General features: G+C 36.0%; 1 protein-coding gene across 1 annotated transcript in view; it reads right to left on the reverse strand.

The window, feature by feature from the left end:
• CTNNA3 (catenin alpha 3) overlaps positions 1 to 20,520 on the reverse strand; it is a 1,798,979-nt gene that overhangs the window by 438,682 nt on the left and 1,339,777 nt on the right. The window contains exon 13 of the mRNA XM_047826392.1: positions 13,557 to 13,757. Within this exon, the coding sequence (XP_047682348.1) occupies positions 13,557 to 13,757 (201 nt within the window). The remainder of the gene's footprint in view (positions 1 to 13,556; positions 13,758 to 20,520) is intronic.

Consider the following 20,520-nt stretch of genomic DNA (forward strand, 5'->3'; position numbering starts at 1 on the left):
ATTTTAGGGGTTTTATGCAGCAATAGATAACTAATATAGAGAGGATAAGTTCTGCTGTCGTTCTAAGTTTTTGAGAAGGTAGGGTAATGAAATGGTAATTTGGTGGATAAATCATAGTACTGGAGGAAACAAGCCATAAAAGGCTGACTCAAAGGCTTGCCCATTCACTATTGAGATATGTTGTGTGAGTTATTCTAAATAAGATGAAAGTTTAGCCACTAAGTTTTCAGAGCTTGAAAAGACTTCAGGAGAAAAAAAAGGATGATCCATCAATTTGGGGTACAAAATGGCCAATTATGGAAGCTTACTGAGGACTTTCCAAAAAGAAAAAAAGCAATTAACGACAAAAACTGATTGTCTTATTCTGTATGATTAAAGTAGATTTTGTGTGTGTGTGTGTGTGTGTGTGTGTGTGTGTGTGAGAGAGAGAGAGAGAGAGAGAGAGAGCGTGTGTGTGTGTGTGTGTGTGTGTGTGTGTATGCTATTGTGTCTTTTTCTTGGAATCTTGAAATACATTTTGGGGGGAAAATAAATGAGTTATGAAGCAACAGTTACACAAGTGGTATAATTACAAGACTTTGCCAATTTCTATAGAATGTATTCACATAAAACTTATTCAAGATCAAGAATACAACAAAGCAGGAGACTGAATGTGCCTGCCAGGATCAGGACCCGGAGCCTTGCAGGCACATCTACACAGAGTCCTTTCCTAGTCACACAGGGTGCACTTTATTTCTGGGTTATGAAACGCCAAGATATATACAAGGAATTGTGGGTTTGGGAGAGTTCAGGGAAAAGATACCAGCAGTCTTTCATGTCCCACTGGTCGTATAGCCAATTTGAGCAATGTAACTAGTTAAACAAGTGTAAACCACCAATGTACACAACAACACGTTCTAAGTTACTAGCTAGTCCATCATCTTTATCATAGCTGACAGTCAATACTGGACTTCGGCACACCTCAGAAGATAAGCATAGAGATGCCCCAGTCATGATGTAAGATAACTCTGTTTTATACTATGACTTTAAACACAAAATAATTATTTTACATATAATATAGCAAATGTACTGCACATATATAATTATAATAATATTAAATATAGTAGATATGATAAAATAATATATCTACATATACTATAACTATAAATGGATATAGACATACATGTGTGTATATATATATATGTGCGTACATACACACATATATATTCACAACAGACATAAAAGATAATGTTTACCATGTAAGAAATCTGATTTCTTGCAGTGCTTGGGTGGTTCAGTCCGTTAAGCATCCTATTCTTGGTTTCGGCTCAGATCATAAACTCACAGTTCATGAGTTCAAGCCCTGCATAGGACTTTGCACTGCCAACATGGAGCCTGCTTGGGATACTCTCTCTCTTTCTCTCTCTGCCCCTCCCCCGCTTATGCTCTGCTCTCTCTCTGTCTCTTAAAATAAATAAATAAACTTCAATAAAAAAGAAATCTGGTTTCTTGACAATGATAAAAGACATGAAAAATATACACAATAAACAAATATAAATAGCTAAATATAAGCTGATAACAATATAATCAGACAAATTTTAGGATTCTGTAGTTAGGTTCATGATAGTCTAAGCCTCCTGGGTGGGATTCTGTAGTACTATCTTTTGGAGAGGACAGTGAATTACTTCCTTTATCATGTGACTAATTGAATGATTTGGTTTGTCTGAATGGCCTCCAGGCTCCTTTCAGAATTTTTTTTTTTCCTTGCACTCTACTGACTTTCTGTTCTACCTTGGATCAGTCACTTTCTAGACCTACTAGGGATCTGCCATCTTGTCACTTTATCCATTACATTGTTGAATTAGATTCACAATTTCAGTTTTCCATATCTTACTCTTTCTGCTCTTTCCTCTTATTTTGTTTGAATAACTTTTCAAGTTCTCAAAAAGTGTTTCTGCAATTTAGTCTGGGTTCTTGTGCATACAAAACACTTTTTATTTTGCCACACATTTTGCATGAATGAAGTACTCTAAGTTCAAATTAATACTCTCACTGAATGTGAAGCCATTGCTTCATTGTTTTCCAGAATCCAGTGTTGCTGATTAAGTCAACATCAGACAAGGCGGAAAGTTAACCTCCTTGATGGCTTCTGCTTGTGCATATTCTAGATTGAGGCGTTTGCTGTTATCTTTCTTCCATCTGCATGTTTGGAGATACTTTCTATCTTCTGGATTTGTTTTCTCTTGATAAGCGCATAACCATGCATTTGTTACTATGGGTTTATTTCCTTTTGTGTCTCTACTGTTAGTTAAAGGGATGTTAAACTAAGGTTTGATAGATGTATCTTGTCAGTCTGTGTTCTTGCTACCTCTTTAAATAGATTAAAAATGGGGAAAACCCACATTGTTAGTTCCTGGACTCAAAATTATTTGACTGTAATTGCAAAGGTAGAATGAATACATTAATGGAAACAAATAATAAATAAAAAAACAATTTGCATACGGAAGTATGGTAGAAAGAAGAAAGTGAAGACACGATAAGAGAACTATAACATTTTAACTTGCTACTTCCCTCATTTTTTTATCAAGACTCTAATTCCTTTTTCTAGTTACACAGGAGTTTTGTGGCAATAGTAAAGGAATGCTCATAACTTTTTTTAGATCACTGTAATCTACAATCAACATGGATTTTAAAATATCTGGAATCTTAAAAGAAATATTGCTAGTAGTGTTTATAATAAATGATACCTTTAAAAGTCCCTACATCAGCAGAGAAATTTTATAATATAAATTGTTCACTTAACTTTAACTGCTCCAGATTTTGGCAGACAGTAAAAGTAAATGGTGGATGATCACCAGAATATATTACACTTTCTAAGATACCATTGGGTTACTAATACATTTCAGAAGAAACTTGTTCCAAGGTCCTTAGCCTGCTGTATGGGATTGTTAAGCAGTAACACTTTCTTTTGTAATTGACAAAAGAGGAAGTTGAAAATTACCATGAGCTTGAAAATTTAACTTGGGAAATGAAAATACTTGGCAGCAGCAATCAGCATGGGCACATGGTGCAAAATAATTTCTAGTTGCCTAACATTTCATTGTTTTTTTTTTCTTGAACTATCTCTATCCTCACTTAGTCGGTTAATGGACAACTGACCAATGTTTCTAGATACTCTTTACTCCACTTGATCTGTTCCCAGCATTATTCTCCCAACTGTGGCTGTGTTGAAAATATCCTTTCTTCCTTCAGTCAGGTTATCTCTTCCTTCATTGAAAATCTTGAGATATACACTATGTTCATAGTTTTTCCCAAGGTTATAGTTTTCACCAAGAGGTGAAATAATCCTTAACTTACCCAATCATAATAAGTTGTTGACTTACTGAAGAAAATATTCACATTTATTAATAAAGCTTGTGGATAGCACTGTCATTTGAAAATGTAGGCCTGCTAATTTGTTTTTCTCTTTACAATGGTATGATTTTTCAGCATTTGTTTTCATATCCACAAAGTCTAAGAGTACAAATGCAATACTGCCTTATTCTGGCAATATCTATAGATACTGTTTACTTTAGAAACGCTTAAGTCTTCACTTACTACACATACTCTCATCTCAGAAATGTGGCAATATCATCATGTCAATTGTGACCATGCCCATACAACGAGAACTACATTTAAAGAATCCCAGAAAAAAAAAATGACTTGAAGAATGTTGGAAAAAAGAGGTTGGAGAGGAAATGGCTAAAACTATTGTCAATCAAGCTCTGAAGTCCACACCAATTACTTGACACCAAAGGATATGCAATATGATTTATACATTCACGTGGTTAATGTTCACTTCAAAGCCAGAGGAAACAAAATCTGACAGCCATACCACTTCAGTTCATTTTCTAGAGTCAGTGACCTTGAGCCTCAAATTTAGTTTTACAGATGAGTATATAAAAGTTTTACCAGCTCACATCAATAAATATATAACCAGACTTTCCAGGCTATATATAAACATCTCTAAAAAAGTAAAATTAACTGTCTTTACAACTGAGGGCTATTAATACATGAAACAGATATTTATAACAACTGAAGGGAGTTATTTCATTAGTTTCATAAATCTGACTTTCAAGATGAAGTAGAAGGAAGGAGCCTCCTGCCAGATACTTGTCTCCATTTTTAAAAACATATACTATGTTACAGTTCACAAAACATTTAATTTTTTTTAAATTTTTTCAATGTTTGTTTATTTTTGAGAGACAGAGAGACAGAGTGTGAGTAGGGAAGGGGCAGAGAGAGAGGGAGACACAGAATTCAAAGCAGGCTCGAGGCTCTAAGCTGTCAGCACAGAGCCTGACGTGGGGCTCAAATCCACAAACCAGGAGATTATGACCTGGGCCGAAGTCTGACACCCAACCGAGTGAGCCACCCAGGCACCCCATTCACAAAACATTTTACAGTAATTCTACTATAAAGAGACTTAACTGTTGGACCACCCAGTAGATAATAGCCTAGTCCTGAGCTTCCTGACTATGTTGTGACATGGGTGTGTTTTAGAAGGTTATTATTATTTAGAGGTATTGATCCCTGTAGCTCTCAGGATTGCTGGGAAGGACCTAACACTGCTTAAGACCCCAGAGCTTCTGATCCCCTCTGCCTTAAATAAACAGCCACTTCTTTTTCCCGGTGGTTATGCGCACACTGTGATTTAGAAGGAACTAGTTTATGCTGTTACAAAATATGTTTACTATGTCTCCCTTAGTAAATCTTAAAATAAATGAAGTCAAAATCCCCATCCCTCTGGATTTAGAACAAAATCATACATTTTGATACAGTATCACTGTACATTTGAACAATAATAGGATATAATCCTATTAATTTTTGGTCATTGTTGTTAAAGAATAAAAGAAGAAATCATTGAAGAGTAATTTTTTCACTTTCTTTTAAATTTTTAATGTTTTTTATTTATATTTGAGAGAGAGAGAGAGAGAGAGAGACAGACAGAGTGTGTGTGTGTGAGTTGGGGAGGGGCAGAGAGAGAGGGAGACAGACTCTGAAGCAGGCTCAGGGCTCTGAGCTGTCAGCACAGAGCCTGATGCAGGGCTTGAACTGACTAACCGGGAGATCATGACCTGAGCCAAAGTCAGACACTTAACTGACTGAGCCACCCAGGTGCCTCTTTTTTCACTTTTTTACAAGACTTCACAGATTCATATACGTCCATCTTTGCCACTCTCTTGGCAACAGAATCACATTCACATCATACATTCTGTTAAGGCACATCCACTCTGGACATACTTAGGTTTAAAGTGTTATCATAATACCTCATTTAATACATCTGCCAGGAAGAAAGCATGCTTTTATACTTGTTTTTAGATTTTATAAACCATCAGAAAAAAAAATGGGTTTGACGGCAAGATGCTTTAATGCAGTGCTTCTAACTGGGTGATTCTGGAAGCATTTCTGTTGTTCTGACATTGATGGTGACCAGCCTAAGTTGGTAAAATCAGTCCTCAATTTCCCTTCTTTGGGCCCTTTCCCTCCCTTGTTGATGTTCCTCCTCTCCTGCTCTTTAACACACCATCTCCCTTTGTGCAAGACCACAAAGCCTGTTCTTATACCAGGGAATCTGCTTGTATGAGGGTCTCAGTATGAGGCCAAGCACTATTCTCCATAGGGGCTCAAAGGCAGTACTTGCAAACTCCCCTTGCCCCATACCAGCAGTCAAGGTGTGGGCACATGATTTAAACTCCAAAAATATGATGCTTCCGCTGAGGAAGTTGAATTCAGAGCAAGTGAGACAAAAGCAGGAATTTCCTTAGGATTTTATTCATTGGTGGAAGTATCTGGAATGTGATGGCAATGCACTATCTGTGGGGTCCAGTATTACAACATTATGATGCTAATAATAGTATTAGGTGTTCAGAGAGGGTAGGGATGGTACCTCTTTCTTTAGGATGACTAACCAGATTCCTACATGCAACATCCCTTGCGGTCTGTTTTTTCCACTTATCTTCTGTGTTTGTTAGTTTGTCTCTTTTTCTGCTTAACTTACCCATAGCTAGAGTCCATTGCTTGAAATCCAGATCTGAAACAGGAGTTTCATGCTTAATCCTTTTATATATGCTATATTTCTATGTGCCCTACCACATGAAGGATCATGAAATAACCCTGAATTAGTCTTTTTTATTGAAAATTTGTGAAAATAGGATCAGAAAGAACAATGTGTCCTGTTTCTCTTTCCAGATAATGTCTTTTTTGGCTGGAGAACATGCATCTAAGCCTGGTCATAGGAGTTTTAGACTTAAAGAAGGTACAAGACCTCTAGAACATCTTTGCACTGATGAATATCCACCCAGCAGGTCCATACTCCCCAGTTCTTTTGTCAATGTTCCCTTCCTTTCAGGCCATCTCAACTCATCTTCCCTACCCATACCTCACTTAGCATCAGCCTCACCGTTAGATATTTTATATTTTCCAGACATAGGAATATTTCAGGCCCTCTTTATGATTTTATGAATTCACTTTTAAGCACTCCATATTATTTCCTCTTTTGATGATAAAAATTTCTACCATGTCAGAATGTATTCTTTTTATTAGTAAAGTTACTGTCCACAGTGGTTTTTTGGGTTATTCCATGTAGTTCTCTCAGAATCTACCCTTATCAAAAAGGTCCAAAAAGCCTTTGCATCCCCAGTATATAGAGATTTCAGCTTTTATAGCACTTTTTTTCCTGACAAGTTTATATTTCTACTACTTAAAATTGCAAGGTAAAAAAGTATCCTTAGCCCGCTAACTAAATATGGATCCTATTCAAATACAGTTCTCTTTAGGTAGAAAGCAGGTTTCTGCTCAGAAGTTCTAGTAGCTGCTTTCTTCAACTCACAGTGGTGGTGCAGGATCCCCAAATCCTACAGCAATGGAAGTACTTCCAATGCCATGGGATCTCCCTTTGCTTTACAGAGGCTGGGTTGTCATTTAAAAAAAAATTAATGTTTATTTATTTTTGAGAGAGACAGAGACAGAATGCGAGTGGGTTAGGAGCAGAGAGAGAAGGAGACACAGAATCCGAAGCAGGCTCCAGGCTCTGAGCTGTCAGCAGAGAGCTCAACACAGGGCTTAAACTCATGAGCTGTGAGATCATGACCTGAGCTGAAGTCGGATGCTCAAGGGACTGAGCCACCCAGGCGCCCCAGGCTGGGTTGTCATTTAGCTTCTGATTTTAGCATCACCAACATGAAGACACCCTGCTATCCAGGTTAACCAAATGATCTACAGACAGAAGGTTCTTGTTAATGCTCTCTGTGTTAAACGGTGTAGATTCTAGCTGAAGCCAAAAGTAAGAAAGCATATAATTAGGAGGCCTGTCTCAAACTGCTACCAGGGGAAGGAAGTTCACCAAAAACAGCTTCCCAAAACAAGGCATGGTTGCTATCCCCGTACAGGGCTTTGCTAGAACCATCAATGAAATTAGGTTCAATGGGATCTTTCACCAGATGCACTTCAAGGATGGTTCTTGTAAGTAATAGAATACACAGAAGTTGTGATCTCTAGTTCAAAGGCTTGCTAAAGACCTTTCAGACATCTGACCCTAAGTTTTCTGGAAGTAGCTAATATCTAACTCTGGACAGTAATTAATTACTTCCCTGACCTTTTCTTTGCTCAAGCCTTTGACACGGTCTACTGTTTTCAAGTTTTGTTTTTGTATTTCCCTGAACTGGGATGATAACTGGTTCATTTGCATATCTGTATTAGAATGTATCACAGTACAATATTAGAGTGAATTTTAAATTTAAACTTGGGAAAATGACTTAGGCACCTCTGTTATGTGTAAAATGCTACTGTGAAACATAAAAATAATAAAGTATGGTGATTGCCTTTAAGGACATTACTATCTACTTGGAGAAACTTGTATGTAAAGGACTGATTATGATACAAGGCAAAATGAAATAGCCATTAACTAGAGAACAAGCTCACCCAATGGTAACATATATAACAGAGCAATTAATTCTAACTGAAATGGTATCAGAAGCTACTATGTGAAGGTGGTGGCATTTGAGAAAGTGTTGGACAATAGTTATAATTTTAGAGGGACACTAGAGAAGAAAAGACTTTTCACTGTTAGAATAGAATTAGTACACGCATATAGACACAATTCAAGGGTTGTTTTGCTGCATTGCTTTGTTTTAATCTAACACCATGCAAGACACAATGGTAGGTCTGGAAAAGATGCAAAGAGAAATTTAAAAAATGCAAGACACACAACATTTTCTTCTATAGCTTATATTCTATGTTGAAGGAAAAAGTCATTTCTGTGTAAGTATATCTTAAGAGTTCATCAACAGCATATGGTTATCTAGAATGATAGGACTGAGTGGCAAGTCCTTTAAAATCTATAGTACATGAAACCAGAAAGAATTCCTTACTACCAGAGGAAGTAAAGAAAGTTTCCCAGAGGACATGGGATATGAACTGTTTCTTGAAAGACAGATAAAATGTGAAAATAAAATGTGAAACTACCAACTTAGATGGAGTAGAAAGTGCCTTCGGCCCAAAAAAGGAAGAAAAAACCTCCAAAAAACAACAACTTAGAAAAGCATGTTCAGGTGAACTCAAATGCCAATAGAGTTTAGACAGATAAATTAAGTGAGTTAAGCAGCTAGGTATATAATGAAAGGAGTGGAGGAGACTATGGCATGGTGGAGACTATCGCTGAGGCTCAATGAAAAGGAAACACCACTAAGCTCCAGCCAATTTCATAGCAAACTCTGTCCTAGAGTTGCCAGACTTTCCCATTTATTAGAATAAGCCATTCATCTGAGTTTTTCCATACATACAATGAATGTAATTTATAAGTATATGTTATGTATATTATTTATATGTGTATTTAATATATATGTTATTTATATAGGTCATTATATATATAATTAGACACTAATTCTTAAGACAAAACAAAATTGTACTGTTCAAAACTACTGGACACATAAAAATTATTTTGAGTCATACTGAGTCATACGTAGTATATGGATGACAAATTATGAGACTCTGCTGGATTGTGGAGGGCAAAAACTGCTAAAAACTAAAGTCTTTGCATTTTATCTTATAATTATTTAAGGTTATAGACCAGAGATGCAACATAAGGATAGTAAATAAACATGTTTTAATCTGGCTACAAAATGTAGGATATTTTTACGTGAAGAATATTAAATGAAAGGGACTTGACAGGATTTATTGCTATTAACATTTTAAAAATTATTTTTAGATAAAATTCATTTTAAAAGTCTATGGTTCAAGCTGGCTGTAAGAAAAATGTATAAGAACATTTTGGAAGTATTTGTTGGTTCTAGATTGTTTTCAACTGTCTAATGCGTCTGTAAGAAGAAAAATTGCAACCATATGGTTCTTCTCCATTCTATTAGGGGAAGGATTCTGGGTACAGATTTTCCAGTTTGGGTTTGATGGAGTACTTGATGAATAACCCTTTGCTTGTCTTCACTGCAAGTTGCCAGCAGTGGATGCCACCCGGATATCTTGGTCAGGTTTATTTATGTGCCTGCTCTGTTTTGGTCCATGAGGCTGGCTGACATTGAAACCAGGTGGAGTTTGGTGGTTTGCAACAGATGCTTTGGGGAATGCTAATTTCTGAATTTGATAAGAGTCCATAAATCACATCCGAAAAATACTGTTTTCAGTCCCCCCTTGGTTTAGGTTTTTCCCCAAACCTAGCGTGAAAGAACTAAAGTTGGTGTAGGAATGTAACTTTTAAGCCTTCACATCAAAATTGATAAGGTTTGTTATTTAACCAGAAAAAGTCAATATATTTCCTCTCTCCTATCAGGAAATCCTGACAAATGAATAAGCTTCATAACGGAAAAATTGGGCAGAATAAAAAATACCACATGGAGATGACAAAATTATGCCTCTGTCGGAATGAAATGCAGTGTTCCAGATGTTGCCTACATTTCACACAAAGCCGACTGCTAGGGCTTATGAACAGTGCAAATTCCTGCAATGTAACAGGGCAGCCCTGCTTCCTAATGCTGAGGAAATACTTAGAAGATCATCAAATCTTGAAAATGTGCTAATGAGCCACAAAGTCTGATTAAAATCAAAGGTGCAATGTTCCAAAAACACTCTGTGATTTAGATAAGCAGGGCTTAGGTTTTATCATTGATTACAGTACTTTAAGGCAAATTTTGCAGTGTTAAGGAAGTCTCGGTCATAAAAACAATTCACAAAAGCTCCTTATTAAGTGATTTTCAGGAAGCAGGGTCAAGACCTGAGAACTGTATAAGGGAAAAGGAAAAAGAAAGGCCACCTATGTACAGACCATTCACTTGCTAAAATGTTAACTATTAAGGCTTCATGACACAAAACATGACATTTCCAATTACTTAATTTGATGATTATTTATAAATAATAAGTCTGAGTGATGAGCAGATGTGAACAAAGATGAACATCTTCTGTTATTTAATTATGGAGGATAGAATAGTTGAAAGTATTTTTCATAGTATCTCTACGGGAGGGAAAATGCTCACATATTTCAGCTTTGGTTAAGATCAAGCTGATCTAATTAGCATTTTCATCTAATTTATTGTTCAGAATTCCCTTTAGTAGGGCATGCTTTTGATAAATTTCAAGAAAAACTGGAGAAAAGTCTGGAATTAGACATATAACAAAAAGGAGAATATTTCTCCAAAGATAAGTCAAAAAATTATTTGAAAAACTAAAATGACAAAATTGGAAAGTCATAAATTATAGTTACATTAATAATGAGACTTACAGAACAGCCCAGAATTATTCTATACTTATTATATTTGGGGCACAGGATATGACTTACCTGGAGAATTTTAATTAAAGTTATATACAACTAATTAGAGGGAAAAGACTTCTCCATCTTCTGAATGAATGAATTTTGTACCCAATATTGGTTAGTTATCTCATAGGCCATTATAAATCATAGAGGTATTGACAAACTTGTAATTAAAGGCATAAATAACTTTGCTTTATTTTTATTTTCTTATTTCAGATTATAAGAATTGATTGTGAACAGGGTTCCTACAATACACTTCACATCCTGGACAGTTTAGAATTTCATTTCTATTTCTTTGCTTACAGCTCATATAAACTCTATCCTATGGAAAATGAAACTGTAAGCTTGGTACCTCATACAGACATTCTGACCATAACAGTGTGTCCAAAGGACATTACTAATATGAATAGAAAATTGAGACAGAGGCAAGATATATGTAAGATCCTGGTAGACCTGACCTATTCAACTCCCTGAAGGAAATTTTCATTTGGCTAAAAAGAGAACCCCTAGTGCATTCTTCTTTTACTTATAATTCTATTCTCGGAAAGTAGAAAACAAAAATATCAGATATCTCTGTACTTGATTTTGACCAACAAGAAGACCAGTCATATTTAGTTCGTGGAAAAGACGCAGAACTACCATTAACACAATTAATCAATATATTTATTTCCTTAACTAAATATATCACCATACGTCATTATGTGGTGTGTGGTACATATCATATGACAACTACCAGGGCCGTATTTAGAACACCAGTGGCTTTTGAGTTGTTACAGAAATATAATATTAACAGTTATAGGTACAATATAGAAATATACTATCATCAACAGGTACCAACGGACCCTCTCCATCTTTCCTTAGCCTATCTTCAATGTTCCACTATTTTAGAAATGTTTTTAAAGAGATTATGAGAAAACCTTGTGCCAAGATTCACCAATGATTTTCTAGATCAAGCTGTTAGGAAAACAGTGACATTAATCATCAATTCTGTACCAACTGTGTGGTATGCCTCTTCAGAACTACTCCCCACTGAAGGCTGATTCCACCATTGGTGGGTTTCCCTTAGTCATTTAAATTTAAGAAGCAGCTCCCTCTCCTGTCCCTGCAAAATCACCCATCCTTATTCCTTCTACCACTTTAACAAAACATTGTACGTATCATCCGAATTTGATATGCCCTCTCCATAACATAAAGGACAATTCTCTAGGTAGAATCAATGCCTTAAATATGGAATTTCAAATATTTTAGTAATCATGGGTGCACCATCACCCTAGTGTTGAGTTAATTAGTAAGAAAAATTCAAACTGAGGATTTCACAGAATGCAAAGGGTTTTCACAGGAAAAAGTTCTTCCATGATGATTTATAAAAATAATTGATTGCCCTTATTTAAATTATATCCATTTTTTTCTAAATCTGTATGAAATCAAATGCTTCTGTAAGTTTGTTGGAGAAATGTTAATAGTGTTTAATATAAGAATGCCATTTTACTGAGTGATTCAAAATAAGCATTTACTTCCCTATTTAAAAATAGGGGTGCCTGGGTGTCTCAGTCGGTTAAGTATCAGATCTTGGCTCAGGTCATGATCTCGCGGTCCGTAAGTTCGAGCCCAGCGTCGGGCTCTGTGATGACAGCTCAGAGCCTGGAGCCTGTTTCAGATTCTGTGTCTCCCTCTCTCTATGACCCTCCCCTGTTCATGCTCTGTCTCTCTCTGTTTCAAAAATACAAAAAATGTTAAAAAAATTTTTTTTTAATTATTAGGGGCGCCTGGGTGGCTCAGTCAGTGAAGCATCCGACTTCAGGTCATGATCTCACAGTTTGTGAGTTCGAGCCCTGCTTCGGGCTCTGTGCTGACAGCTCAGAGCCTGGTGCCTGTTTCAGATTCTGTGTCTTCTCCTCTCTCTGCCCCTCCCATGCTCATGCTCTCTCTCTCTCTGTCTCTCAATAATAATAAACATTTAAGAAATTTAAAAAAAATATTAAACTGGGTGCTTCAACGAAAACACAATCCTCATTCCATATTTCTTTTTATTATTTATTTATTTATTTATTTATTTATTTATTTATTTTTATTTAATTTTGAGAGAGAGAGAAAGAAAGAAAGTGCGGTTGCTGGTGGGGAAGAGGCAGAGAGAGAGAGGGGGACGAAGGATCCAGTGCAGGCCCTGCCCTGACAGCAGAGAGCTGATATGGGGCTCAAACTCTCAAACAGCAAGATTATGACCTGAGCCAAAGTCGGATGCTTAACCAACTGAGCCATCCAGGTGCCCCTCATTCCATATTTGTCAAGTAATCACAGAAGATTCTGAAGATTTTGAAGAGCAAAATGTTTGCAAACAGACTGTGAAAGACAGTACAGAGCATTTCTCTGGAACCATAGGACCAGTTTCCTGTTTAAGCAACATAAGCAAAAACCTGGGGTACCAATGATACAGCTGAAAGAGGATTTGGAAACTATTACGTACTTATAACATCTGGCCCAATTATATATCCTAACAGTTCTGGCATTAATAAACATTCATAAGTGGCTAAGGCCTGTAGCTAATTTATATAACACATATTTATAAAACACTTACCTCTCCCAATAAATATATTTACTGCTAGAAATAAATTTCAAATCATCTAACCACAAGAGGCAAGCACCTATCAGATGGTGGAGCAACCTATTGCTTAACAAACAACACAAGCAGAGATCTTCTTTCCACGTGTATGAATATTTGGTAGCCACAGAGATTCGAATGTCAGGAATAGTGCAGTTGTTACTGGGGACTGAGACTTACCAGTACTTGTAAGGAAGTTAACATTTCTCATCACACCTTCAGTGTAAGCTCCTGGCTCATAACTGTCCATTTCACCTGTGACAATATGAGCAAGTCTTGCTGCCCGTCCTCTGATGGCACCTGCAGCACGGTCTAAGTTATCAGCATCCTGGTCTCTCAAGGCTATGATACATTTGTTGACATCTTCTAGGATATGGCTCTCTGCAAGTAAACAGATCAAATTAGCGTTGCATATTACAACCCGTATTAACTTCTGACCTCAGAGGTGTACCCAATGGGAATAAAGGACATTAACAATTATGAAAGAAAAAAAAGGCATGATTTTGCTTTTATCTCTTTAATAGCAAAATTTGTGAAATATAAAATTTTATATTTTTATCTGTACTTTTAGAAATGACATATTATTTTATTTTTTAAATAAATTGTGCATTTTATTATTATATTTTAAATAAATGTGTATTTTATTTATTTTGAGAGACAGAGAGAGAGAGCACACACCAGGGGAGAGGAAAGAGAGAGAGAATCCCAAGCAGGCTCCACATTGTCAGTGCAGAGCTGGATGCGGGGCTCAATTCCATGAACCACGAGGTCATGACCTAGGCTGAAATCAAGATCAGATGCTTAACCAATTGAGCCACCCAGATGCCCCAGAAATTACATATTATTTTAGATTTCAGTTCCAACTGACTCAATTTTAGATTTGAGTGACTGATCAGTATGAATTGAGGAAAATTTCTAGATTAAAATAGTGGAATGATGGAATGATGGAATGCTTAATTCTGATTAAAAGCAACACTATACAGGTTATAAAACACTTAAAAATATCAGGTATCCCAAATATATAGAAAAAGAAAACCATGGAGTTCCATTCAACTGATGTTCACTTCCCCACACCAACAAGCAATTCTCTGGACACCAAATTAGTGTTCTACGATTCAATTCCAACACTCACCACCCAGTGATAGCATCACATTCCATAAGTTAAGGGTTCAGTCCTATGAAACTGCCCCCCTGCCCGACCTCAGAGCCCGTTGTAGGCCCAGGTTGTTATGTGTACTTCTGACCCCACTGGTTGGCCACAAATCAGGTCCCACGACCTCCTCCTTGGGTTTGTTTAAGTTTCTAGAGCATCTCACAGAACTCAGAGAACCATTTTACTTTCTAGATTCAGCTTTTATAACTCAAAACAGCCAGATGAAAATTCCATAAAGCAAAATATGTGGGAAGGGCAGGGAATTTCCGCGCCTTCTCCAGGTGTGCCATTTTCCACACATCCCCAAGTATTCCCAACTTGGCCTCTCTCCAAAACCTGTCCTTTTGGGGTTTTATAGGGGCTTCATTACACAGGCATGATTAATTAAATCACTGAATCACTGGCCTTTGGCACTTGATTCAACCTCCAGATCCTCTTCCACCCCAGAGGCCACAGGATGGGACTGAAATTCCATAATTGCAACCTCCTAATCACAAGGTTGATTAATTACCCTGGCAATCACCCCACAGTGGGATGGGGGGGTGGGATACAAATGTCACCTCATTAACATAACAAAAACACTTTTATTGCTCTCATCATTTGGGAAATTCCAAAAGTTTTAAGGTTCCATGCCAGAAATGGGACAAAAACTATATATATACATATGTGTTTATATGTGTATATATATATACATACATACAGATATATATGTATATATACATATACATGTATATACATATACATATACATATACATGTGTATACATATACATATACATGTATACATATACATGTATATACATATGTATATACATATACATATATATGTATGTATATATACCTGTTTATTTTTGAGAGAGAAAGAGACAGTGTGAGCAGGGGAGGAGCAAAGAGAGAGACAACAGAATCTGAAGCAGGCATACATACATGTATATACATATACATGTATATAATATACATATACATGTATACATATACATGTATATACATATGTATATACGTATACATGTATATGTATGTATATGTACCTGTTTATTTTTGAGAGAGAGAGAGACAGTGTGAGCAGGGGAGGAGCAAAGAGAGAGACAACAGAATCTGAAGCAGGCTCCAGGCTCTGAGATGTCAGCACAGAGCCTAATGTAGGCTGGAAACCAAAAATTGTGAAATCATGACTGAGCCACCCAGATGCCCCACATATATATTTCTTACTATAAATCATAGTATTTCATCTGCCAATCTCCTTTAGTCTGCCTGATCAACTTCTACCATTGTTTCAAAGCACTAGTCAAATGTTCATTCCTTAGGAAATCCATGCTGACTTATAGTAAGACAAATTTGGTTCTATGTTATTTGGGATTCCCATCAAATGGCTTATATGTTTTCATTACAGGTTCTTCCCATGTTTTAATGATGTACTAATCAATATATCTCTCAATTTTATTGCTTGAGGTATCATATTTAGTCCCTAGTATAATACATGGCACCTGTTAGACCAATAGGAATGTTTGTTGGGTGAATGAATAAAGTCCTCTTATAACACACCTAGGACCAGTAAATTGTTTTGTCTAAATCCTAAATCATGGTTTAGGAACCTAGGCAGACAAATACCTGTGCACTTAAATTTAGACAAATTAACTCATATAAAGGACAGTCTGTTCGTTTGCATGAAAAAAACTAAACACTGAAAACCTTCATTATAAACTCACTAGAGTTTTCACCTAATTTGTAGCGTTCAGTCATGAATGTGCCATTAAGGCCTATAATAAATCCAAGCATGGTCCTATCTCAATAGAAATTGTATATTTCCCCTGTAACTGAAAGTACAAGTTTCAATGTGGAAGGTATATAATCATCAACTTTTTTTTTTAAGTCCATAGATGTGTACTTTAATGACACATTAAGAAGCTATTATTTTTCAAATATGTTGGTAAGTTGTTTTTAAACTAATACTACTGGGGTGCCTGGGTGGCTCAGTTGGTTAAGCAATTGACTTTTGATTTCAGCTCAGGTCATGATCTCATAGTTTGCGAGGCCCTACATTGGGCTCCCCAACACTTGGGATTCTCTCCCTCTCTCTCTGCCCCTCCTACACACTCTCTCTCTCTCTCTCAAAATAAATAAATCAACTTAAAAATTGGAAATAAATTAATACTACTAGTTTACAAACACACATGGATATATAATGAATGTTTTATCTGTATTCACTAAAGTTGGTTAATTTTATATTGTACAGCCCTAAAATAGTGAAAAAAATATTTAGGGAAAAACAGTGGTTATTTTTGGAAGATTAATTATCTAATAAACTGTAATTTCTGTTTAATTAAAGGCAAAATCATAGCCGCCACAAATTATTTTTTTTCCTCGTAAATTTTGCACAGGAAAAAAAAACATACAAAGAATATTCACTAAGAGTGAATTGAATGTTCACCTCTGCTATAGAACAATGATATACAGTCACCAATTTATTTTATTATTCAAAGCAGAGAATAAAAACATAGCAAAGGCTTTTCTGGTTCTTTTTTGCTGGCCTTATTAAAATTTGTGTGGTTATTGCTTTGAGCAATACAATCAGAAGCCATAGTACAAATCACATTGAAGAATTAGAGAGGGGAGGTCAGATATGGAAAGAAAAGTCCTACATGAATGTATACAATATGTTCAAAATAAGTGAAATAAGTGACGAGAAACATATAACCAGACTTAACCTGAAGCAGTTATATTGAGAATGTTGGAGATGATGATTAAATGATCTTTTGAATTTCTGAGATTAAATATAGCACAAAAGCATTAGGAAAGGTTTGCAACATTTCCATTATTGTGACACTTTCCCATTACCCTGAATGTTTCACAAGATGCTCGAAGTGATTTGCATGAAATTCTAAACATAGAGTGCCAGAAAAAGAAAATAAGAATGCTGGGCACCTCCCACATATGTACAGTAATTAAACATTAAACTAATTTCTTAAAAACAATTATTTCTTTGCTATTCATATTTCAAGTGAATTTAAGTAGCTGGAAAGACCTTCAGGATAGCTGGAGTTTTATGTCTAGCTATATAACCTTAAAACTCTAGGAAAGAAATTAAACACCAAATACCTTGTATAAAACTTCCTACTGATGCATACTCTGAAGTCTTTGCTAATGAAATAGGTTTACTTGTTAGACATGGCAAAGATCATTAGGAACTCTACCTCCATTTGGTTTTTTTCCAACTGTAGAGGCACTTGGACTCAACATTCACATCATTTTTAAAATGAGGTTTAAGAGAAAGAAAATGCGTTATTATAGAACAGTACATTCGGAATATGATATTTTTGTAGAATTGACTGAAGATTTGTCTTTGTTTCAGAGTGCCCATTTAACATTTGATTTGGGGTGAGGAATGGAATGTCCTGGTGTTACTGCAAATCCAGAAGTGCATTATTTGTAGAGCAGAGAATTGCTGAAGTACTAGCAATTCCTATCAATCATTTTATAGCCTTCCAGAGATGCAAAGGGTGATTTCTGTTAGGTTGGAAAACAGTAACAAACAAAGTGATAAAGGAACGGATTTTAGACAAAAGATAATTCATCTGTTGCAAACTTCTCTGGGTAACTCCATCTTCAGTCACTGCGGAGAGCACCACACTATAAGATTTTCAAATGCATTTAAACTTTTTCTATGATTTTTTCACAATTCTTCAGTTTTCCAAAATTAAAGCTAGACTTTGCCTTAGAGAAAGTAGAAGACAAACAAACAAACAAACAAACAAACAAAAAACCCAGTGAGACCAAAAAGTTAATTTATTGGCTTTTGACTTCCAAAGCAGAAGTTTAAATCCATAGCCCAAAGAAAATACTGGAAGTACAAGCACATTTTATTTGCAAGAACCAGACTGTTTGGGAGGTAAAAGTCTGTTTTCTTTTAATTCCCAAAGCCGGACTTTGAATATATCAATGACAAAGCCGGAAGAAGTAGAGGGTTTATGTTATAATCCATTCAGTGGGGAATAATATACCATCAAATATTTCCTCCCCTGATATCTGCACACCTAAAATAAAATGATAGCCATACGAATGATTCTTGTCACATAAGAATACAACTTAATTTTTATCTGGAACAGAGAGAAATAATTTTTGTAGCAAAAATAATCCTAAGGATTACATTCTTATTGCTCTGTAGTGCAATCGCAAGTTTTGTTTCTAAATTATCAATTTCATTTAATTGTTTTTTCTTCATTCAATTCTCCTTAAACGAGACTTATCATCATGATGGCTCTCAATAATTAATTTTTGACACAAGCTCACTTTTTATTTGTAAAAATCTTGCATTCAACTTTGGAAATTATTCTTTGTGTGGTTTGTCTTGGAATGTACCGATGTGTCAAGTATTTTTTTTTCCTATTCAGGGGGAAAATATGTAAAGCAAAAGTTACATGTTGAATAACAAATCTGTATTTTAATGCAAAACTATAAAGCTCATAGGAGAAAATCTAGGTAATCTTGGATTTGGCAATGACTTTTTAAATGCAATGGTGAAAGTATAAATGATGAAAGGAAAACTGATTAAGTTACAATTCATAAAAAATAAAAACTTCAGTCTGCAAGAGACACTGTTAAGAGTATGAAAGACAAGTTACAGATGGGGGGAAATATTTGCAAAACATATATCCTAATAAAGCTCTAGTATCCAAAGTTTATAAAGAATTCTTAAAACTCAACAATAAAAAAAACCTCAATTAAAATGAGCAAAAAATCTCAGTGAACATCACACAAAGACGATAAGCATATGAAAAGATACCCAACAATACACATCATTGGGGAACTACAAATTAAAGCCAGTGAGATACCACAATACACCTATTAGTATGGCCAAATTCCAGAACACTGAGAGTACCACATGATGATTGTGGGGCAACAGAAATTCTCATTCATTGCTTCTGGGAATGAAGACTGATATATTAACTTTGGAAGACAGTTTGGTCGCTTCTTACAACACTAAACATACTAGTACCATACTATCTAGCAATTGCCCTCCTTAATATTTATCCCAAGGAGTCAAAACTTATATTCCCACAAAGCTTTCTCACGAGTGTTTATAGCAATTTTACTTATCATTACATAAACTTGGAAGCAGCCAAAAAAAAAAATTGGAAGCAAACAAAATGTCCTTCAATAGATGAGTGGAAAAACAAATTGATGCAGGCAGACAATGGAATATTATTTAGCAAAAAATGAAATGAGCTATCAAGCTAAAGTAGGAAAGCTGAAGGGACTCCACTGAGAAAGGTTCCATCTCTGCTGTTTTTCTGCTAGGCCCCATTTACTCATGTTCCATAGTTTGTTTCTGAATAAGCCAAAAAAGCTATGTTCCCATTTCAAGGAGGAAGCAAGGAACTTTATTATTCTGAGTTTTGTCCCAGGCCCCGAACACCTGTTAACACCTAATAAGAACCAGATCCCAAACATGTTCCAGGACATTAGCTTCAAACAAACCTCAGCTGATGCTGGCATCAAAACCCCCACCTTCAGGAATTTATGGAATAATACATATTGTTCACTTGACACTTGCCTTTGACTGGACCCTACCCTGGATTCCTGGAGGAACATGTACTCTAGCCAATATAAACCCCCAGCACCAAGGAACAACAAGAGTGCTTCTCCTTTCCTTTCTGAGTCTTCCTGACACTGCTCTGTCACTTACGCTATCCAGCAAATTCTGTTTCCATTTTCTCTGGCTCGTGTTTGATTTCTATCCTGCCTGAAGCCAAGGACTCTCTTGGCTGGCCTTGTGGGACCTTCCCCTGGGTCCTCAGACCCAGCCTGCCTGCATCAAAGACACACACACACACACACACACACACACACACACATGTGCGCGCATGGGAAAGGAGGAAATTTAAATGCATATTTCTAATGAAAGAAACAAATGTGAAAAAGCTACACACTGTATAATTCCAACTATATGACTACCAGAAAAGGCAAAACTTTGGACACTATAAAAATAAAAAGC

Source organism: Prionailurus viverrinus, chromosome D2 (genome assembly GCF_022837055.1).
Source record: "Prionailurus viverrinus isolate Anna chromosome D2, UM_Priviv_1.0, whole genome shotgun sequence".
Classification (NCBI taxonomy): Eukaryota; Metazoa; Chordata; class Mammalia; order Carnivora; family Felidae; genus Prionailurus; species Prionailurus viverrinus.